Below are 24,168 nucleotides of genomic sequence, written 5' to 3'. Positions count from 1 at the left end.
ATATATTTGTTATATATATATATATATATATATATATATATATATATATATACAACAAATATATAGTCTGCCCCCCCCCCCCCCCCCCCCCCCCCCCGTAAATTTTGTCATATCAATGCGGCCCGCGAGTCCAAAAGTTTGCCCACCCCTGATCTACGCTCACCCACATGGTGTCCCACAAATGTAAACACTAAAGTCAAGCTATTTTTTTTAAACAAATCTGTAGATAATGTTTTGCGATTTCACCAGTTTTAACTTTGAATTCACAGATAAATAACCTGCCTCAAAGTGCTTAAAAAAACCTAAATCATGTTTAAAACTCAATATTAGAGTTATGCATCAGAATTGGCTCTCATCAAGAAAATCCATAATTAATATAATATAATATCTGTTGGCGTGACCTGTAGGTTTGAAAATAGCTTGGCTGGAAAAGCATCTTATATCAGTGTTATTGTCACTACCGCAATGACTTTGTCTTTCCAGTCACAAGGTGCAGGTGGACCTTCACAGCAATGGTGTCGACATGGGAATTAATCCTTGATGGCAGGTTTGAAAATGATTAAAAAAAAAAATCTCTAGCCAAAAGTGAATATATACGCAATTCCCTTTTGCCTTTGCTGCAGTATTTCTACCTCCGTGTGAGTTGAGATTCAAATGTGCTTTCATAAAGCCCTGACTTGAGGAGCACTGACAAATAGGAAGTGTACACTACATTTTAATGGTACTGTTTATAAGCCAAAATTAGTTAAAGGGGACCTATTATGCTCGATTTTCCACCCTTTGTGTATTGAGTTGTGGACTCCTATAGAGCAGCGACTCGCAATAACCCGCATAGAAAACTTTCTACATCTGTACAGTAAACCTCGGATATATCGGATTCAATTGTTCCCACTGGTTTTGTCCGATATAAGCGAAATCCGTTATATGCGTATACCGGAAAATGTCCGTTTTACGCATATATATCGGATTTATATCCGGTATATGCGTAAATGGGATTTTATCCGTTATAAAAAGGCACTTCCTTGACTATTTTTCCAATGTACCTGGACGCGCAGGCAACGCTGCAAACGACGTCGTATAGCGGCCTGTCACGATTCGGCGAATCGGAGCGCCACGATGCGGCCATCCGATATATGCGAGGGAAATTTAATGGAAATGCATTGGAACGGGACTGGAGATTTTGTCCGAAATAGGCGAAATCCGTTATAAAAAATCCGATATATGCAATGAATTTTTTATTGGAAATGCATTACGGAAAAATCGGTTCTTTTTTTATCTGTCCGTTGTGAGCGAATTTCCGATATATCCGAGGTTTACTGTATTTCCTTTTGATTTCCTGACAAAACAGTCCCACGCCCAAAAATGCGTCCTAACGATGAACCATATAAGGAATTCCACCCCTCTGTGACATCACAAAGGGGGCAGTTTTACCACGCCTTTTGAAACCGAGCGTTTTGAGCCACCCTAATTTTCTTTCAGGACTCACTTCCAAATACGCAAACATAATTATTTGAAACTTTAACACCGGAATACAACGTTCTAAAAGTGGAAAATGCATAATAGGTCCCCTTTTTTTTAAATATACTGCTTTTTTTTGTAAAACTGAATGATCTTTTTACTAGCACAGTTAGAGTAATACTCTAAACGTTTTGGGTTTTGTTTTGTTTTTTAATGTTTGCCAGTCATTGCAACATTCCCCCTCAGTGAACTGGGGTGAAGTCCTATGAAGTGACACTTGCCTTGCTTTTTTTTTTTTTTGTTTTGCTTTGTTGAAATGTCTCTGACATGTCTTGGTACACACTTAACCATTTATTTAGCAAGCGACGTTATTTGACTATCATACATCTTCTTGTAGCAGGATAATCAATCATGGGTCTGGTGAGGAGCGGCTTTTTGCTTGTGCGTCATTAAAGTTTGAGCGGACAGGTTGGTAAACTTTGGTAAATACGCACATTTACCGCGTGGTTAGCCGTTGTCGTATTCACTTTGTCTGTGAACTCACATCTGCTCGGTCAATTTTAAATGTGCCTTTTTAAGCTATGGCTATGCCAATAAAATCACCCATGGTGTTTGCAGAACCCAACAGTTATTTCGTCTAATTCTTGGTAGACAAACCATGAATTAATTTTGCTTGTGTGTGCAGGGAATAGAAGTATGGAGGACCAAAACTGCCAAAATAATAAATAAATAAATAAAAGTGAAAATAAAAACAAAAATTTGAAAAAAAATTAAATACAAAAAAATTAATATAAATGGAAATAAAAACAAAAATAAAAAAATATATACACAAATAAATAAATAAAAGCAAAAATAAATACAAAAATAAAGATTCAAAAATTAAAAATAAATACAAAAATAAATGTAGAAATAAATACAAAAATAAATATATAAATAGAATTACATATCAATAAATAAATAAAAGCACTCTGCTCTCATATGTATTTATTTCATGCGGCAGACAATGTCAGCGTGATTTTATTTATTTATTTATTTATTGATATGTAATTCTATTTATATATTTATTTTTGTATTTATTTCTACATTTATTTTTGTATTTATTTTTAATTTTTGAATTTTGTTTTTCATTCATTCATTCATTCATTTTCTACCGCTTTTTCTCACGAGGGTCGCGGGGGGTGCTGGAGCCTATCCCAGCTGTCTTCGGGCGTAAGGCGGGGTACACCCTGGACTGGTCGCCAGCCAATCACAGTGAATTTTGTTTTTTATTTTTGTATTTATTTTTGCTTTTATTTATTTATGTATATATGTTTTTATTTTTGTTTTTATTTCCATTTATATTTATTTTTGTGTATTTAATTTTTTGATATTTTTTTTCATTTTTGTTTTTATTTTCACTTTTATTTATTTAATATTTTGGCAGTTTTGGTCCTCCATATAGAGGGAGGTTCTGCATGAATATGCACAACACATTGCATCAGCTAGGTGGCACTATTGCCTCACATTTAAATGTCTGCTCACCACCTGATGAATAGTCATTGTGTTTCAATATAAAACTATTTGTTTTTGACAAGAATTTACCCTCCACATGGTTATGCTGCAAAAATGCATCATTTATACCTGGGATTTGTGTTCATGGTTCAACTCAATAAAACCAAAATTCATCAAACAAATAGTTAAACCATACTGTTGACGGTGTTTATAAACTCACTGTATGGTTCTTGGCTTTGTGATTGGTGCATTTCACTTGATCAATCCCGGCCAGAGTATTATACATAAGAAGCAAACAGTTATTATAAGAGTTTAATAAGATTATCAAACACTTTCGTTGCCAAACTCAAAGCCTACTTTAGGCTGAGGGGTGAACTAGACAGTACCCCCCCCACACTCACATGGACGTTTTTTGACATCGGTAAAAAGACAGATACAAATACAGATAGTTGTGTACTCGCTCATCCCGAGTGGATATCTATTAACGTCACTTATGTCTCTTTTCGAATTTGTGGTGTGGGTGCGGCTGTCGGTAATGTAAACTCTAAGTAACGTATGTAAACATCTTGTATTGCACAAGTTTTTTGTTGTTTTTTTTTTTTTACAAATTTTATCAAATTTAAAACATAGCATAAGAGATCACTTTACTACAGTAACCCTTCAAAAGCTCCGGATTGAAATCTTTATTATATTATATATTTATATATATACTATAATATATATTATATATACAGTAAACCTCGGATATATCGGAAATTCGCTCACAACAGACAGATAAAAAAGAACCGATTTTTCTGTAATGCATTTCCAATAAAAATTCATTGCATATATCGGATTTTTTTATAACGGATTTCGCCTATTTCGGACAAAATCTCCAGTCCCGTTCCAATGCATTTCCATGAAATTTCCCTCGCATATATCGGATTTGCCGCATCGTGGCGCTCCGATTCGCCGAATGGTGACAGGCCGCTATACGACGTCATTTGCAGCGTTTGCAGCGTTGCCTGCGCGTCCAGGTACATTGGAAACATAGTCAAGGAAGTGCCTTTTTATAACGGATAAAATCCCATTTACGCATATACCGCATATAAATCCGATATATGCGTAAAACGGACATTTTCCGGTATACGCATATAACGTATTTCGCCTATATCGGACAAAACCAGTGGGAACAATTGAATCCGATATATCCGAGGTTTACTGTATATAATATTTTTTTTTTCTTCAAATCATCTTATTTCCAATGTAGTGCACGATAGCACCTCAAGCGCTATTTTTTTCACCACATACTAATTACAGCCAACTAAAAATTGTTTAAAAAATAAAAAAAAAAATTATACATGGTAGTCAATCAAATGAAGACTGAATTCTTGCTTATAATTAAACAATTTGGCCATTTGTGTTCTTATTAATTAACTGCATCTATTCTCATTCCAAAAGAGATGACTTGACCTTATAGTCATAACATATTTAACGTTGGAGAAGAGTGCAGGTGCCCAGGGTGTGGTGGGAAAATCAGACCGTCCTAAAACGTAGCCAAAACCAATCCGGTTATGCAGCGAGTGTGTGCTCATTTTGTGTTACTTCATTTTTATGCTCTCCTTTCGCGTTACTATGCATGGTGCATATTGTTCTACTTTACAAGTAGCGCTCGTGCTATATAACCCGTCTTGCGCTTCTATAAGAGAAAACGATAAAGCCATATCCCATATTGTGTATTTGTCAGTGATACGAGTACAAAGGTGCGTAAGAACAGCATCCTTTATTTAGCATTTAGCTACAAACGTTCACTTGGCTGCATTGTGTGTCACCATTTGGGTGGAGAAGCCTCACAAAGCAGTGAGTCATGACGAGCCAATTAAAAACGTCGGCGTTGTCTGGTGGTTAATCCGCCACGTTGCTGACATATGAACTGATACCTGGAGCTGACTTACCCATTGTGGCGACCTGGGCAACCGTGACTGATGAAAAAAACAGCAAAATAAATTGTTATTTTGGGTTAGTGGTTGTCTGTGTAGCATTATAGAGTGTGCATACATGGAGCAGGGTGCAAATTATAAACTCAATGATGTCTGGAGTTGCTAGTAACCTTTTTTTCCGCCGCAATTGTTGGGTTTACCTGAGTTTTTTTTTTTTTAAACATAAGTAGTCCTGCAAAAAAACGTCCACTTTTCCACTACTCAATAAATGCAGAGCTACGTGTAGGACACCTTGGACGTGGAATTATTTGAGCGAAGATGAACCAACCTCAAAGTAATTTTTCCACTCTTCTCTTTAAAGTCAAGCAATATTTGGGCTTGCAAATTTAAAAAAAAACAGTTACAACCGAGGCAGTTCTGAGGGCATCCATGTTGTTTCTGATATAAACTTAGGTCACGTGTGTGACATTGCGGTAGTAACGTTGGGAAACGTAAAACTTTGGTTATTGCCCGTCCAAACCCATAATCAGATTTTTCTCCAAATCCGCACTTTGAAGTTTTGAAAACGTTCGGTTTAGGGTCAAATATGCGCGGGCTCTTGTGAATGATCGGCCAAATCGTGGAAAAATAACTCTGTTTTATGATCCAAAAAATGGAATTATTTGAGCAAAAAAGGAACCAACCTCAAAGTAATTTTTCGGCTCTGCTCTTTGAAGTCAAGCAATATTTGGGCTTGCAAATAAGAAAAAAATGGCTATAACCGACACAGTTCTGAGGGCATCCATGTTGTTTCTGATGTAAACACGGGTCATGTGTGTGGCGTCGCGGTAGTGACATTGGGAAACGTAAAACTTTGGTTATTGCCATCCAAACCCATAATCAGATTTTTCTCCAAATCCGCACTTTGAAGTTTTGAAAACGTTCGGTTTTAGGGTCAAATATCCGCGGGCTCTCGTGAATGATCGGCCAAATCGTGGAAAAATAACTCTGTTTCATGATCCAAAAAATTGAATTATTTGAGCGAAAAAGGAACCAACCTCAAAGTAATTTTTCGGCTCTGCTCTTTAAAGTCAAGCAATATTTGGGCTTGCAAATTTTTAAAAAATAGCTACAACCGAGACAGTTCTAAGGGCATCCATGTTGTTTCTGATATAAACTTAGGTCACATGTGTGGCGTCGCGGAAGTGACATTGAGAAACGTAAAACTTTGGTTATTGCTGTCCAAACCCATAATCAGATTTTTCTCCAAATCCGCACTTTGAAGTTTTGAAAACGTTCGGTTTTAGGGTCAAATATCCGCGGGCTCATGTGGATGATCGGCCAAATCGTGGAAAAATAACTCTGTTTCATGATCCAAAAAATGGAATTATTTGAGCGAAAAAGGAACCAACCTCAAAGTATTTTTTCGGCTCTGCTCTTTTAAGTCAAGCAATATTTGGGCTTGCAAATTTTTTTAAAAATGGCTACAACCAAGACAGTTCTAAGGGCATCTATGTTGTTTTTTATGTAAACACAGGTCACGTGTGTGGCGTCGCGGTAGTAACGTTGAGAAACGTAAAACTTTGGTTATTGCCGTCCAAACCCAAACCCATAATCAGATTTTTCTCCAAATCCGTACATTTTGAAAATGTTCGGTTTTAGGGTCAAATATCCGCGGGCTCTTGTGAATGATCGGCCAAATCGTGGAAAAATAACTCTGTTTCATGATCCAAAAAAAGATTGATATGATTCTGTATGCCCTGTCATATCTCATACTTTACAAAAATGCACTTGAAACATAAAACTATGGATTTTGCTGTGCTAGAATGACACAAAAACAAGCGTCTAAACCAAAGACAACAACATCTTATATCTTTGTACAAGAGTTTTCCAGGCCCCAAAAAATGACTTTACAAGTATGGACAAGCAAGTTTGAGCAAAAGTGAGGAAAAACGACCTTTAGGCAAAACGATGACATCTAAACACCGCGGGACTTGTATGTAGGAAACCTGTCGGACGAGGACAGTAAGAGAATTTGACACTTTGTACCCCAACATTACCAATAACCTGACAGCCAACAGAATATCAGCATCAGTGTCCGAAGCGTGGAAAAATGCATCCTATAATCGTACATCCTAAGAATGGACGTTTATGCCAACAGGCACCGCCCACCTGTGGCTGCTGACAACATTCCTACAATTCCCAATTCTGCATTTATAAGAAAATACAAGGGTCGGAATCACCTACTACTAAGTGGTAAACAATGGAAGACATCCATTAAGGTAGGCCGCCTTTAAAAATGTTGTCATTTCACCCCTTGCAGGCACTTGAAAGTACATTTAAGTATATTTATGGCCCTCTAAAACCCTAATGACTTGAACTGGAAAAGCGTTTTAAGTGGTTTAACAACAAGTTTGTTTGCAAAACTCCACTCCACTCGCCACTCACTCGTTCCTACAGCCTGGTTGCCCTGAAGAGGCTTCATTTGGAAGTACAGTACTTTGGCTTAACATTCGATACAGTTATGTTATTATACAGATGTTCAGTTTTTCCACAATGGAATGGAGTCAATAAGTTTTAACGATAATTTCCGTGACTTGCAAAATTCTCTGTTTTAATGTATTCCTCCAGGTACGCCCACTCTGTTGTGGTTGGTCACACTGCCAGTGCATAGAAAGCGTTCCGGTCCGTGCCGCTAACGGCATCGGAGTTGATAATAAACGGCGATGTATCTTTTTAAAATGTCTGCTTTTAACAAACAGCCATGTGTTGGATACCGAATCCGATATCCGGAAGTAGAGACTGGACAGTTAGAAGTGGTTACTTCAAGACGTCGGTCAATGGTAAGTAGCTTTAGCATGTTAGCATTACGTTTCCTACAGCATCGATAACGTGTAATGATTTGCGGGACTACCCGCTATTAGCAACTCCGCTTCCTGTATGCTATTGTGCTACATAGACAAGCGCTTTAGCTCCATGACTGCTTAGCCTTCTGACTCTTCCACACCAACCAAGTAACATTGGAAAAGTCCGCCCCTCTGTGACATCACAAAGGAACAGTTTTACCACGCCTTTTCAAACCGAGCCTTTTCAGCCATCCTAAACTTCTTTCACGGCTCACTTCCAAATGCGCAAACCTTCATTATCTGAAACTTTGGCATGGTTTAACATGAGAATACAACATTTTAACTACATTCATAGGTCAGAAATGTGGAAAAAGCATAATAGGTTCCCTTTAAGGGAAACATGGTTTCAATATGGTTAGTATATAAAACAGTATTTGAAACCATAAAATATCATTACAGAACACAAGAGGCTTTCATTTTAATGCAGGCCTTCCAACATGTTGGTAGTAATTTTAGTCTTAAATACGCTTGTATGCAAATAAATATTAAAATCGGAGGGGGGGGGGTGCAAAAAATAATTTCCTTTGTGGGGGGGACAGAAAATAATCGAGAAGCACTGCCTTATACAGTACAGTCCTTTTTAGAGGTCACACATTCGGATAATAAACCAACGATTAAATTATTTAATCGCAATAATTTGTTCATAGTTAACTCAGAATTAATCACAGTTGGAACCACTGCCTTATACAGTACAGTCCTTTTTAGAGGTCACACATTCGGATAATAAACCAATGATTAAATTATTTAATCGCAATAATTTGTTCATAGTTAACTCAGCATTAATCACAGTTGGAAACACTTTACGCTGCGCCACTGTTTATATGTGATCCATGACTGCGTCTACACAAGGATTCTGTGTGCAGCTTTCCCTGTTGGGGCTGTCAATCGATTAAATTATTTAATTGCAATAATTTGTTCCTAGTTAACTCAGAATTAATCACAGTTGGAAACACTGTTTACACTGCGCCACTGTTTATATGTGATCCATGACTGCGTCTACACAAGGATTCTGTGTCCAGCTTTCCCTGTCAGGGGCTGTCAATCGATTAAATTATTTAATCGCAATAATTTGTTCATAGTTACTCAGAATTAATCACAGTTGGAACCACTGTTTACGCTGCGCCACTGTTTATATGTGATCCAATGACTGTGTCTACACAAGGATTCTGTGTGCAGCTTTCCCTGTCGGGGCTGTCAATCGATTAAATTATTTAATCGCAATAATATGTACATAGTTAACTCAGAATTAATCACAGTTGGAAACACTGTTTACGCTGCGCCACTGTTTATATGTGATCCAATGACTGTGTCTACACAAGGATTCTGTGTGCAGTTTTCCCTGTCGGGGCTGTCAATCGATTGAATTATTTAATCGCAATAATTTGTTCATAGTTACTCAGAATTAATCACAGTTGGAAACACTGTTTACGCTGCGCCACTGTTTATATGTGATCCAATGACTGTGTCTACACAAGGATTCTGTGTGCAGTTTTCCCTGTCGGGGCTGTCAATCGATTAAATTATTTAATCGCAATAATTTGTTCCTAGTTAACTCAGAATTAATCACATTTAATCGCAGATGGAAATTAGTTTTTATCTATAATAAGTCGGGGAAATGTCTTTGTAGTAAATTATTTGATGCACTACAACAAAACTACAACAAAAAGTATGAATATACACTCAGGAAGCATATTTTCTGTATTATTATTTTTCTTTGCAAAGAGTTTTTGTGTCCAATTACAGGCTAAGTATGTCATTACAGTACACCTCCGATACAGTAATGCATTAATTTGACAGTAAAATACACATCATTAGGTACACTTGCACCAAATTAGATCCATTATAAGAGCCTTTAAAAAAATTAATAAAGTATGAATTTAACAATAAGGTAGGCGGGGCAGTTTATTACACTAAAATATTTCCAGTTAATCTGCACCTGCTTGAGAACAGTCCGCCCCCCCTGCCCCCCCCCCCCCCCCCTTTCCACTGTGGGCGGGGCCCCGGGTGGAGCGCCCAGCCCAACCTCCCACTGATGTCTTCCTGACTTTCTGTGCAAGTCGGTCCCAGTCGAAGCGCGTTTCTTCGGGCTGAAGGCAGCTGCTCTTGGACGGTCTGGTCTTGGTCGAACTCCAACAACAACAACAACAAGATGATCGCTGCGGAGCCGCTGCGTTCGGCCACGGCGGTGGGCAGAGTGGAGGACACCTCCCTGGCTGTGCCCTCCGACGCCAGGCTGCACACCGGGGCGCACCGGGTGCTGGATCAAGTGCAAACCATCAAGAGGAGCAAGTCGAAACACGGCAAGAACGGCACTCCTACAAGTACGCAACAACTTTATTGTAACACATAACAACCCTGCATGCTTATTAGTGTATGTGTGATATTTATTAAGCTGCTGCTCCGGTTGATCTTGTGTATTTATCCATGCACTGCGCAACAGAAACGCTTTTTTACGCTGCGCCATTGTTTATATGTGATCCATGGTTGCGTCCACGCAAGGATTCTGTGTTCAACTTTCTCTGTCAGGGCTGTTTTGCACCCTCCAGAGAGGAATGTAGCCCCCGTCTACATGTACACACCCACCCAAAAATATTTTTTTCTTTTTTATTGGGTGTGAAATGTCTTGTGCACATGATAAGATTTTTTTGGAAGACGCCCATCCTTGGATGATTAGAATTTTTGGCATAGATAAATTGGTAACCGGGTAGATAACAAAATGATGTAAGTGTTGGGAGGGGGAGGGGGGGTACAGTAATTATGTGTCTACTGTCTGTAGAACAGGTACTTGAATGCACCCTGTTACAAACATCTTTGCCATCATTGTGACAAGCACAATCCTTTAATGATGCAGCCGGTCTCGATACGTAGCGACTCTTAACAATTCGTTTATGAATCACGCATGACGAATAAATGCGCTAAAACACGTTCATGCTAAACACACTCAAAAAGACATGATGTCATGTCTGTCTCACACACGTACACTAATGCAATGCTTTTCAAACCGTTTAGACTAGGGGTCTCAAACATGCGGCCCGCGGGCCAAATGTGGCCCGCAGGACACTAGTTTGAGGCCCCCGCCTTGATATGAAAGTTTAAGTTTGATATGGATGCTGTATGGTATCATGTACCCAGAAAAAATTATTACGTTTGATTCATGTTCATGTTGAAGGTTAAATAACTGTTAATAGTTATCCTCCCTATCTGTGTGGAAGTGGTAAGTTTTTTAGCTATTTACGTAAGTTTAAAGGAAATAACTTGGAGGCTACCGTTTAGGTGGCTAGCTCTCTAGTTTGCGAGTTAGCATGTGTCTCAAGACCCTGCAGTTGCGCAATATGTTGTAAATAAAAAGTATAAAGTTGACTATAGTTGTGTTTTGTCATGTCTACAGGGCTCTAATAATGCTTTGTTCATTTTAATCTGAAAAAAATAATTTGTCTACCCACCAACTATATGTGATTTCTTAAGTTTTTATTATTTGCCCTTTTATTATTATTATTATTATTATTATTATATTTATTTATTACTGATTTATTACTTGATTTCTTTATTTATTTTTCATCTTATTTTTTGCAGAAAAATTAAGATATTTGAGAACAGTGCAAGGTTTTATCAGAGCTTTTATTGTAGAAAATCGGAAAAATTTGTAGATTTTTCTGTTTTTAATAAATGCGTTTTTTGGGGGGGGGGGGGGACCTGATGCGGCCCAGTCTCACCCAGACCCTAGCTCCAGTGGCCCCCCAGTAAATTGAGTTTGAGACCCCTGGTTTAGACAAACAAAGGGCACTAATCCAAGGAAATAGGTGCAGATTCTGGAAGATCTAGAAAGTTTATATGCAGATTATTGTGTGTAGCAGCTCTATAGGAGTCCTTAACTCCATATAAATGGTCATAATGAGTTTAATAGACATTAAAACATGTTTGATTCTGTTTCTACTCTCATAAGTCAACTCTTTTCCACAGGTCCCACTTTGCCGTCTTTGACTCCACTGGGCGAGTTCTCAACGTTCCAGTTCCTACCCCCCAAAGTCAATGGTACATTCGGTCGCAGCCAGTCTACCAAGTCGGCAGGCTACAACAAAGCGGTAATTGTTTCTCTTGTTGAAGACCCTCAATGCTCTCTGCGGCTATTCAGTCCAAAAGTCCGACTTCGATGTAAAAGGAGGTTTCATGTGTTGCTGGGCCTTATGTGCCATCAGTTGACCGCTCTGCGGATGAGTTAATCATTGATTAATTCAGTACTTGGCTGTAACCGTAATTTTTAAATCGGTGATTGTAATGGAAACCCTGATTGTGGTACTGGTACTGGCGTATAAGGACCTCAGACTGCATTGCAAATCACCCGCAGGCCACATGTTTGAGACCCCTGCTTGCAAGCGCATGTAACGTATTAGGCAGAGATTAGTCGAGCCAATTCCCTATTTAATATCTGCACAATTGAACGCAATCCTTCCATTGAATGGTGGCTTTCTTATGAAAAATGAAAATAAAAGGCAGTGACAGGTCGCCTCCGTAACAATCTGTGCATCGTTTCTGTTAGCATACTCGATCTTTAATGCTGTCTTTTAATGTTTCATAACCAATCATTAATCACCTCAGGTCAGCGTGAGGTCAAACACGGGATTTAACCTGAAATGCGACTTAGTCAGAAGTGTAAATACGGTATATTATTTGACTTGCCGACAACGAGTTGAGGCGATTGAAGGGAGTGCGGTTACGGTTTTCTCATCACGCCCTTTTAATATCTGTCATGACTTGCTTGGTGGTTACATTTTTTTAACTTATATATATTTCAGTTATTTGTAATGCTACGAGTTTGTGTGGTTTATGATGATATGATTATTATATTTGCTTTATTTTGTCTCTTTGTCTTTATATTTTGTCTCTTTATTTGTCTTTATATTTTGTCTCTTTATTTGTCTTTATATTTTGTCTTCTTCTTTATATTTGAACATCTTCGACCAAAAAGTTCAAATTTTTGTTTTTTTTCCCCCAAAAATCTGCATTTTTTAATGAAGAAAACGCATCTCATTCACCCAAAATTGGTAATAAAGTGGATTTTGCATTCTTGTAGTTCAGGATTCGTGACCCCCCCTCCCCACTCCAAAGTCGCGTTTTTCCCATTTATGCCATTGCACTTTGTCAGTCCTTGAACGCATCATACTTGTGTGCTGCAGAGCAAAAGTGAAACATCTATAACATAAATCCATCATCTTTTATTGTCATAGTGCATCTGGAGCTGAATATAATCTCATAATTACAACATTTACTTTTATTGTAAATGGTGATCTGAAATCAGGGGTAGGATGTCAACATCGAGACAGCAGCAGCATGATGACACAATACTGTCCCGTACGGAAACACCCCCCCCCCCCCCCCCCGTCCAATTTTTTTGCACGCCGCACTTTGAAAGTAAACACTCTGTCAGCGCTTATCAGTTGGCTTGTTGAACGATCCTCCCACTCGTCGTATTTGAAGAGCTCGCTAACGCTGTTGACACATCTGGAAGCTGAGCAACTCGTTTTGGTCGAAGCAGGGAGGAGAGTCATTTCTGTGGAACCGATAAATGACGTTTTGACAAATTCCCAAATCAGTCAGACAAAATAAACCACGCGATGATGTAATAAATGATGTAATAATGAGCGGAGACTAGTTCCGTAGTTCTTAGTGTTTAGTCGTGTTTAGGGGGACGGAATGTACAGGTTGAGCTGGTGTTTTGCCGCCGCCGTGCAGACAATGCTCCTCTGTGAGAAAGTGCTACTGCAGTGAGTCTCCAGTTCCGAGGGTATCATGTTACCTCCCGGTGTGTGTGACTGTTTGGTTCGTTCTGCTGCTCTCAACATAAACACAAACGGGAACGAAAGCGAAGGCAGGTAATGGTAATGGTAATGGTAATAATGGTAATGGTTTTATTTCATTTGAACATGCATCAGATTACAAATGAGTGCATCCCATAATCAGTTCACAGTTCTGGTACATCTGGAACTTTTACAATCAGTAACTGTTACATTTGTTCACCTCCTGCTTTCCTAATATAATTTATTTTTTTTATTTTTTTTTGTTTTATTTTTTAATTTTTATGATTTTTTTAATTTTATTTTTTATTTTTATTTTGGTATGGATCAGATTCCAATTGAGTGCATCCCATAATCAGTTCCCAGTTCCACATGTCCAAAAGGAGTAGGAAGAAGCAAAGCTTATTAAATCCTACCCCTCCATCTGGTACTTTTACAATCAGTAACTGTTACATTTGTTCACTTCCTGCTTTCCCAATATAATTTAAGTTGTACTTTTTTTTACTTTTTTTATTAATCATTATTTTATATTATTTATTATTATTATTTATATTATTTTTTATTATTATATTTATATTATTTTACTTTATTATTATTTATATATATATATATATATATATATATATATATATATATATATATATATATATATATATATATATATTTTATTTTTTATTTTTTATTTTTTTTGTCACATACCGAAGTAAGTACAAGATGATATGAGCATCCAATGCCATAATGGGTACCATAGTAAGTGTCAATATAGTGATATATATAGCACATCATGACTGGTTCATAGTTTGATTCCACATACTGAAATGCTATGCTAACGCGAACGTAGTCCTAGCATATAGTAAGTGTTTCAAATGTAGTATTTGAGTTGAAGTATTTGTGATGTTAGAAATAAGGAGTTAGTATGTTCTCTGTAGGCGGCATTATGAATTATCCTTACTGACCTTTTTTTGCAGTACATTATAGCGAGTGAGGATTGCTTTTTATAGTTATTAGCCCATATTTCCACACAATAAGTAAGATATGGTAGACTAATTGAAATGAAATCTTTGTTTTCATTGAATAGCTGTACGCGCAAAAGACCCGATCTCTGTCCTCCAAAAGCTTGGGAAGAAGACATTTCAGCTCCTCGGGTGCGTGGGAGCAACAAATCAACGCTTCCAATTGGCCTCAAGGTCCCGCTGAGCTGAAACCCAGTCGCAGCGATCCTGCTCTGGCTCCAGGAGTCATCATGGTGAGCAACTTTTTCTGATGTATGACAAGTTCCTGCAAGAACTTCTATGTTTTTGTCATATTTAATTGTGTTTTTATTTAGAGAACCAAAGGTCAGACTGTGCAGAATCAAGTGAAGAGACACAGCACTTATTCTATTAACAATGGCTTCCAAACGGCTACCGGCCAACAACGGATTATCGGACAACCTTCCCAGTCGCAGACAATCAAAATGTCCAAGGTGGAGCAGAAATCAGCGTGAGTTTGTTTCATTACTCTTAAAGGTTTTATGAAAGGACGTCGTTTTCACCTTCATGTGTTGTCGCTAGTGCCAACATTGCACCAGGCGCATCCGATCTGACCATTAAGGAAGCTGTGGAGTTCCTGTCTCACCCTGAGGAGAAGTTCCAGCTCTGTGGTGCCACCATCATCCAGCATAACACCTTTAAAGAAGATCGTGCTAAGCAAGAGGTCAGAATTTTATTCGTTTAGTCAAAGAAGACAAAATTAATCTCCTCAATCTTCTACATCTGTCTCTCTCACACCAACTACCCTCATGTCCTCCTTTGCTACATCTTCTTCTTCTTCTACGCCTCCTACCTAGCAGTTCCTCTGGACATGTCCCAACCATCTCAGTGTGGCCTCTCTGACTTTATCTCCAAGGCCTCTAACATGTAATGTTCCTATGATGTACTCCTTCCCGATCCTATCCATCCTGGTCACTCCCATAAGAACTTCAGCATCCTCATCTCTGCTACCTCCACTTCCCAACCATCTCAGTCTGGCCTCTCTGACTTTATCTCCAAGGTCTATAACATGTAATGTGCCTCTGATGTACTGTTTCCCGATCCTATCCATCCTGGTCACTCCCATAAGAACTTCAGCATCCTCATCTCTGCTACCTCTACTTCCCAACCATCTCAGTCTGGTCTTTCTGACTTCATCTCCAAGGCCTCTAACATGTAATGTCCCTCTGATGTACTCGTTCCCGATCCTATCCATCCTGGTCACTCCCAGTGACAACCTCAGCGTCCGCTTTTCTGCTACTTCCAGTTCTGCTTCCTGTGTATTCCTCAGTGGAATGTGAAAACTGTAATTTTATCATTATTATTAATAATAATTGTGATAATAAACTGTCGTCCAATCATCACGTAGTATATTTAAGTGTTGACCATATGACTGAATTTGTAGTCCAACTCATGTGTTTGTCTATCAGGTTTTGCAACTCGGAGGCATCCCCAATCTGGTGACTCTTCTGCGTAGCCCCAACCCGGCTGTGAGTCAGGCCGCCGCCGGGGCTTTAAGGAACCTGGTGTTCAAAAACCAGAGCAATAAGCTGCAGGTTCAACACTGCGGCGGCATCGCCAAAGCCCTGCAGTTACTAAAGGAGACCGATTGCTCCGAGACACAGAAACAAATCACAGGTAGACCATCTGAAAAGTTGTAAAAAAAAAAAAAACGGAACTTTCATTGTCGTCGTCGTTTTCGACAGGCCTCCTCTGGAACCTTTCTTCTGCCGACGAACTAAAGGGAGAACTTATCGCCACGGCGTTGCCCGCATTGACGGAGAATGTGGTGGTGCCGTTCACCTGCTGGTCAGACGACAGCGCCACCAACAACATTCACCCCGAGGTCTTCTACAACACCACAGGGTGCCTCCGGTAAGACCGCTTCAGGGATCCAGTCTCACGGAACGGAATAACACGGATACTTCATTCAATTCAGTGAATAACGATGTTGGGGAATCGGTACACACTCAGTACTTTTATAAAGTCCTTACCGCACACAGCCTCCATTTGGTAATGGTAATGGTAATGGTAATGGTAATGGTAATGGTAATGGTTTTATTTCATTAGAACATGCATCAGATTACAATTGAGTGCATCCCATAATCAGTTCCCAGTTCCACATGTCCAAAAGGAGTAGGAAGAAGCAAAGCTTATTAAATCCTACCCCTCCATCTGGTACTTTTACAATCAGTAACTGTTACATTTGTTCACTTCCTGCTTTCCTAATATAGTTTTATTTTTTTTATTTTTTTTTATTTATTTTTATTAAAAAAATTATTTCATTTGAACATGCATCAGATTAGATCAGTAACTACAGTTACTGTTACATTTGTTCACTTCCTGCTTTCCTAATATATTACTTTTTTTTATTAAATTTTTTTTTACTTTTTTTCATTTTTTTATTTACAAAAAATGTCTCATTTGAACATGCATCAGATTAGAGATTACATTTGTTCACTTCCTGCTTTCCTAATATAATTTAGAGTTTATTTTAATTTTTATTTATTTTTTTAATTTGTATTATTATTATTATTTTTTATTTTTTTGGTATGGATCAGATTCCAATTGAGTGCATCCCATAATCAGTTCCCGGTTCCACAAAAAGGAGTAGGAAGAAGCAAAGCTTATTAAATCCTACCCCTCCATCTGGTACTTTTACAATCACTAACTGTTACATTTGTTCACTTCCTGCTTTCTATAATACAGTTTAAGTTTTTTTTTTGTTTTGTTTTGTTTTTTAAATAATGTACCTCGTACCGAAGTACCGGCTTTTCAAATCCGACATGTGACATGTGATCCGTGATCGGGAACCACTTCCGTTCAAACTTGCACAGGAACCTGAGCTGTGCCCAGCTGAGGGAGAGGACGGCCATGAGAGACTGTCGTGGTCTTATCGACTCCCTGATGTCGTATCTGCAGACCTGCGTGACGGAGGACAATCCCGATGATAAGGTAACACAGATTTAGTCCTGAGTTGAGTTTTCCTGAAGCTGAAAACGATGATCCCGAGGTCCAACCACTGAATCCATGAATCCATGATTAGCCACGTTTACATGGCTTTCCATTCCAACAATGGTATACATGGAAAAAGGAATATTCCAATCTCCTGTCTTATATGCACGGCTATAATCAAACGGAATAGTCAATGGGGCATGCGCAGTAAAACGTAAACAACATCATGTGATTAATCAAAGATGGCGGACAAGAGTGTGATTACCACAGTTGCTACTAATAAATAGTTTTTCGGCCGTCCGGTCTTGCAATTACGTTCAGTTCTTTTAAAGTTTGTATCAAAAACGAAATTGAGCGGGTACAAGATACCTCAATCGGATCGGGGATAAGGAATATTCCACCCCTGGGAATCCGATTATATATTAATTCGGATTGACACTTTTTTTTCGGAATGTATACAAAGGTTAGATTCTTTCCGTTTTACCAAATAACCCGAATGGAATCGGAATATTTGGGTCCATGTAAACGTGGCTACTGTTGGTTTCTGCCAATCTTGAATCCAGTCGATCTGGTTTTGTCGCCACTACATCGCTAATGAACACGCTAACGGCTACAGTTGCTGTATTTTCCTCTCCTAGTCAGTGGAGAACTGCGCATGTGTCCTCCATAATTTGACCTACCAGCTGGAGACCGAGTCCCCCAAATGCTTTGCCAACTTCATCCCTTCGACAGAGAGCCAATCTGGCAGGAAAAGCCCTACAGTCGGGTGTTTCAGTCCCAAAAGCAATAAGGTTCAAAAGCAGGTAAATGTGCTAAATCCTACATCCCTTGTTGTTCTTCCGATCTTCAAGCTGACTTCTTCCTCCTCCTCTTCAGTTTTCATTCGACGCTGTTCGAGGAATGCTTGAAAACGATGACCCGAAAGGCGCCAAGTGGTTGTGCCATCCCAAAGCCATGCAGACCTACTTGTCTCTGCTCAACCTGTCCCAGAAAGACGGCACCTTGGAGGCGTGCTGCGGCGCCCTGCAGAACCTGACTGCCAGCAAAGAACTAGTGAGTGATGGGGATCGATGTCGATGTATAGAATCAGTTTAAGAAATAACGTCAATCAAAATTACTGTAGTTTCCAGTGTTCTTTATTTGACAGGAAACAATCCTCAAGCTAATTAAGAGCGCTAAAATCATCACACAGCAACTTAACACTCGGAAAATGTAGCTAAGAAATATACAATACCAGCCTGCTGGGTGGGACAGCGACTCCCCCTGGTGGAAAGAGCCCCCGGTACTTGTTTTGTATATTTCTTAGCTGCCTTTTGAGTGTTAAGTTGCAGTGTGATGATTTTAGCTTTCTCTGTAAGATGACACCGTGAATCAAACTGTTATGAGTAATGAACTCCTACGATTTCCGGTGGGTTGACGAGCTCGTCTTGAGTTCACGTCCAGGTCGTGACGATTAAACGATGAGTTGCAGTTCTGAAGTAAAGTAAACAATTCCTTGGGGTTTTCCTATAAACCTGTTTTGCAGTTTTGAACTAGTGAGTGATGGGGATCGATGTCGATGTATAGAATCAGTTTAAGAAATAACGTCAATCAAATGACTGTAGTTTCCAGTGTTCTTTATTTGACAGGAACCAATCCTCAAGCCAATCAAAAGTGCTAAAATCACCACACAGCAATTTAACACTCAGAAAATGTAGCTAAGAAATACAAGAAAGAGGCGGTGGTGGAAAGAGGCAGCGGATGACCCATTGCAGGGCCCCGGTACTTATCTTGTATATTTCTTAGCTGCCTTTTGAGTGTTAAATTACAGTGTGATGATTTTAGCTTTCTCTGTAAGATGACACCGTGAGTCAAACTGTTATGAGTAATGAACTCCTACGATTTCCGGTGGGTTGACGAGCTCGTCTTGAGTTCACGTCCGGGTCGTGATTGGCTGCTACCGTTTCCTCACTGACTTGCAAGCGCTAAAATCATCACACAGCAACTTAACACTCAGAAAATGTAGCTAAGAAATATAAAATACCAGCCTGCTGGGGGGGGACAGAGACTCCCCTCGGTGTAAAGAGGCAGCCGATGACCCATTACAGGGCCCCGGTACTTATCTTGTATATTTCTTAGCTGCCTTTTGAGTGTTAAGTTGCAGTGTGATGATTTTAGCGCTCTTTCAAATTGTTATGAGTAAGGAACTCCGACGATTTCCGGTGGGTTGACGAGCTTGAACTAATGAGTGACGGGGATCAATGTCCAGTAGGAACTATTCAACTGATTCTCGATGTGGATGCACGGCTAAAAACGTGGCTCCCGTGTTCCAGGGATCCGGTGCCATCAGTCAGATCCTGGTCCAGAAGTTGGATGCTCTGTCATACATCACCCCTCTGTTAAAGTCACCTAACCAAAGCCTGCAGAAGGCCGCCGTGTCCCTGCTGGGGAACATGTGTCGGGGCGCCAACGTGAACGCCTCCATGGGTGAGACGCATCACATCTACAGTCCAAAATCTTCACACGGTTCTTCTCATCTCCATGCAACATTTTTAAGCGCATCTTATGCATTTTCTGCAGCAAAGCAGGTTCTGCCAGAACTCACCGGCATCCTCGCTGCCGGGCCCCGGGAGTTGGGGAACTCCGACGAAACAGTCGCGACGGCATGCAACACGGTGCGGAATCTGGTGCTGGCCGACCCCGAGGGCGGCAAGAAGTTTATGGATGGCAGTTTGGTGACATCGGTGGCTGACATTAGCGAGAACGCGTGAGTTATGAATATGCTTGAAAAGGGTTTGCTCATTCAAATCATAACTGGACGGTATTTGGAGTTCTCGGTAATGAACGCTCGAATACAGTAACGACTTTTTTGTACTACATTTAAAAATACAGAAAACCTCGGATATATCGGATTCAATTGTTCCCACTGGTTTTGTCCGATATAAGCGAAATCCGTTATATGCGTATACCGGAAAATGTCCGTTTTACGCATATATCGGATTTACGTATATCCGGTATATGCGTAAATGGGATTTTATCCGTTATAAAAAGGCACTTCCTTGACTATGTTTCCAATGTACCTGGACGCGCAGGCAACGCTGCAAACGCTGCAAATGACGTCGTATAGCGGCCTGTCACGATTCGGCGAATCGGAGCGCCACGATGCGGCAAATCCGATATATGCGAGGGAAATTTAATGGAAATGCATTGGAACGGGACTGGAGATTTTGTCCGAAATAGGCGAAATCCGTTATAAAAAATCTGATATATGCAATGAATTTTTATTGGAAATGCATTACGGAAAAATCGGTTCTTTTTTATCTGTCCGTTGTGAGCGAATTTCCGATATATCCGAGGTTTACTGTATATAATGTATATTTTTACATATTTTTTTTCTCTTCTGTCGCAGCTCTCTCCCCAAAGCCAGCAAAGCAGCCTCCGTCTTTCTGTACCATCTATGGAATGACAAAAACTTGCAAAACATTTTGAAAAAGGTAATCATAAAAACAACATAGTACTACTTCCATGTTTAATACTTCACAATTTTTTTATTTTTATTTTTTTTTTGCACGTGTCCTTCCACCAGCGAAACACGAATGGGCGTGTGTGTGTTTGTGTGCATTATTATTCAGGCAGCGCTGTCACTTTCCCTGTCAAGCCCCACCCGAGTCGTTCAGGGAATACAAAAACAGTCTCGCTGGAATCCCGGCAGACTGGTTCTCTCGGCGCTCGCCGTCTCTTGTATGCGGGGAGAGCAAAATGTGAGACTTTTAATAAAGTTCAGGATGCTTTTGACGCCCGCGTTCTGCAGTCGCTGTCAAGAAGACGCACTTAACGTAGCCGCTTGGCTATTACGTAAAGAGGGGAGGGTGACATATGGAATGGACGGGATGTTCCAGCAACACGTTTGCATTTTTTTTTTTTACAGTTTCACGGTCCCGTCCAGTCAAGTCACATGGGATTTCGTGTTACTTTGTGTTGCTTCATGGGCCATAATGATTCTTGTCCACTTTTATATATTTAACAATACAATGGAAGCTTGGATTTTGTCATGAATATGTCATTTTTAATCTTCCATAAATGGAAAAAAATGTATAAAATCAGTTTAAGAAATAACGTAAATCAAATGACTGTAGTTTTCCGGTGTTCTTTATTTGACGGGAACCGATCCTCAAGCCAATCAAGAGCGCTAAAATCATCACACAGCGACTTAACACTCAACAAACAGCCAATCACGACCTGGACTTGAACTCGAGACGAGCTCGTCAACCCACCGGAAATGGTAGGAGTTCATGACTCGTTCAACAGTTTGACTCACTGTGTCATCTTACAGAGAAAGCTAAAATCACCACACTGCAACTTAACACTCAAAAGGTAGCTAAGAAATATACAATACCAAGCTCCTGGAGGGGGGGGGGGGGCGGCAGAGACTCCCTCTGGTGGAAAGAGGCCCCGGTACTTATTTATTACTCTTTATTTGACAGGAACCAATCCTCAAGCCAATCAAGAGCGCTAAAATCATCACACAGCAACTTAACACTCTGAAAATTTAGCTAAGAAATATACAATACCAGGCTGCTGGGGGGACAGAGACTCCCCCTGGTGGAAAGAGGCAGCCGATGACCCATTGCAGGGCCCCGGTACTTATCTTGCATATTTCTTAGCTGCCTTTTGAGTGTTAAGTTGCTGTGTGATGATTTTAGCTTTCTCCGTAAGATGACACCGTGAGTCAAACTGTTATGAGTAATGAACTCCTACGATTCCCGGTGGGTTGACGAGCTCGTCTCGAGTTCACGTCCAGGTCGTGATTGGCTCCTACAGTTTCCTCAGTACACAATTCCTTAATGGGGTTTTCTCATTCGGTTTTGCAGTTTTGTAGCGCACAAATTGCTGGACTTAAAGACATGCTGAAAGAACCACCAAGGTTTTTTAAATTAATTTTGGGACTTGTCTTGTATATTTCTTAGCTGCCTTTTGAGTGTTAAGTTGCTGTGTGATGATTTTAGCTTTCTCTGTAAGATGACACCGTGAGTCAAACTGTTGTGAGTACTTTATTCTTTATTTGACGGGAACCAATCCTCGAGCCAATCAAGAGCGCTAAAATCATCATGCAGCAACTTTACACTCAGAAAATGTAGCTAAGAAATATACAATACCAGGCTGCTGGTGGGGACAGCGACTCACCCTGGTGGAAAGAGGCCCCGGTACTTGTCTTGTATATTTCTTAGCTGCCTTTTGAGTGTTAAGTTGCAGTGTGATGATTTTAGCTTTCTTTAATATGACACCGTGAGTCAAACTGTTATGAGTAATGAACTCCTACCATTCCCGGTGGGTTCAGGAACTCGTCTCGAGTTCAAGTCCAGGTCGTGATTGGCTCCTACAGTTTCCTCAGTACACAATTCCTTAATGGGGTTTTCTCATTCGGTTTTTCAGTTTTGTAGCGCACAAATAGCTGGACTTAAAGACATGCTGAAAGAACCACCAAGGTTTTTTTTTTTTTAAATTCATTTTGGGACTTGTCTTGTATATTTCTTAGCTGTCTTTTGAGTGTTAAGTTGCAGTGTGATGATTTTAGCTTTCTCTGTAAGATGACACCGTGAGTCAAACTGTTGTGAGTACTTTATTCTTTATTTGACAGGAACCAATCCTCAAGCCAATCCTCAAGCCAATCAAGAGCGCTAAAATCATCACGCAGCAACTTAACACTCGGGAAATGCAGCTAAGAAATATACAATACCAGGCTGCTGGGGGGGACAGCGACTCACCCTGGTGGAAAGAGGCAGCCGATGACCCATTGCGTACTTGTCTTGTATATTTCTTAGCAGCCTTTCGAGTGTTAAGTTGCAGTGTGATGATTTTAGCTTTCTTTAATATGACACAGTGAGTCAAACTGTTATGAGTAATGAACTCCTACGATTCCCGGTGGGTTCAGGAACTCGTCTCGAGTTCAAGTCCGGGTCGGGATTGGCTCCTACTGTTTCCTACATTTTCCGTTTTCCTATCAGCCTGTTTTGCAGTTTTGTGTGAATTAAATGAAGCTATTATGAAAATGATACGCTGGAAGTCAGTCAGAGGCGGATTGCGTGCACCACACCATGAATGATGCATGTTACGTTTTACTTCTGTGACGCTTTTGCCACACCCGTCTGCCTGTGGAGTAAATCCACACGGTTCTTACTCTAACTTCTTTCTATCCACAGTTGGGAATGAGCAAATCATTATTCATTAACGACAACACCACAGCGGCATACAGGTCGGTGCAGATTATCGAGTGATGAGTGAGGGAGGAGCGGTGCAACGTTTTCCCCCGCAGGTATGATGTGTCGGAATGCTAGTGTGTGTGTGTGTGTCTGTCTTCACAATGGCAACTTTGGTACGAAAACTCAACACTTTTGTGTCTTCCTTCTATGCATCGTTTAGATGGAAATCAGGAAATGTCGAGGCCACGCCCTTGCAACAACACGGGAGGGTAAAATAAACACCTTCACGATCCACTTGCTTGAAAAAAAGCTTTAGCGATTATAAATTCTTATCTGCGGTACATATGTCGAAGAAAAAAAAAGCATAAATAATCCTGCAGTGTATGTGTATTATTTGGATTTGAGTGTTTTTTTGCTTTGTTTACTTGAGTCTTGAGTAGTAAATAAATGCAGTTAACAGAGGTTGTCTGCTCATCACT

General features: G+C 39.9%; 1 protein-coding gene across 1 annotated transcript; it reads left to right on the top strand.

The window, feature by feature from the left end:
- Positions 1-9,785: 9,785 nt before the first annotated feature.
- Positions 9,786-24,150, top strand: LOC131136634 (plakophilin-1-like). The gene is made up of 15 exons (XM_058083730.1): positions 9,786-10,074; positions 11,714-11,835; positions 14,624-14,791; positions 14,873-15,027; positions 15,099-15,240; positions 15,986-16,193; positions 16,262-16,430; positions 17,393-17,510; positions 18,149-18,313; positions 18,387-18,563; positions 19,823-19,976; positions 20,070-20,256; positions 20,899-20,983; positions 23,690-23,802; positions 23,910-24,150. The coding sequence occupies exons 1-14, from the start codon at positions 9,903-9,905 to the stop codon at positions 23,762-23,764; spliced, it is 2,097 nt and encodes a 698-aa protein (XP_057939713.1). The 5' UTR covers positions 9,786-9,902; the 3' UTR covers positions 23,765-23,802; positions 23,910-24,150.
- The last annotated feature ends 18 nt before the right edge of the window (positions 24,151-24,168 follow it).

The sequence above is a fragment of the Doryrhamphus excisus genome, chromosome 10, assembly GCF_030265055.1.
Source record: "Doryrhamphus excisus isolate RoL2022-K1 chromosome 10, RoL_Dexc_1.0, whole genome shotgun sequence".
Taxonomy (NCBI): domain Eukaryota; kingdom Metazoa; phylum Chordata; class Actinopteri; order Syngnathiformes; family Syngnathidae; genus Doryrhamphus; species Doryrhamphus excisus.
Note: the sequence above shows the minus strand (reverse complement) of the source record. Positions and strands in the feature narration are given on the sequence as shown.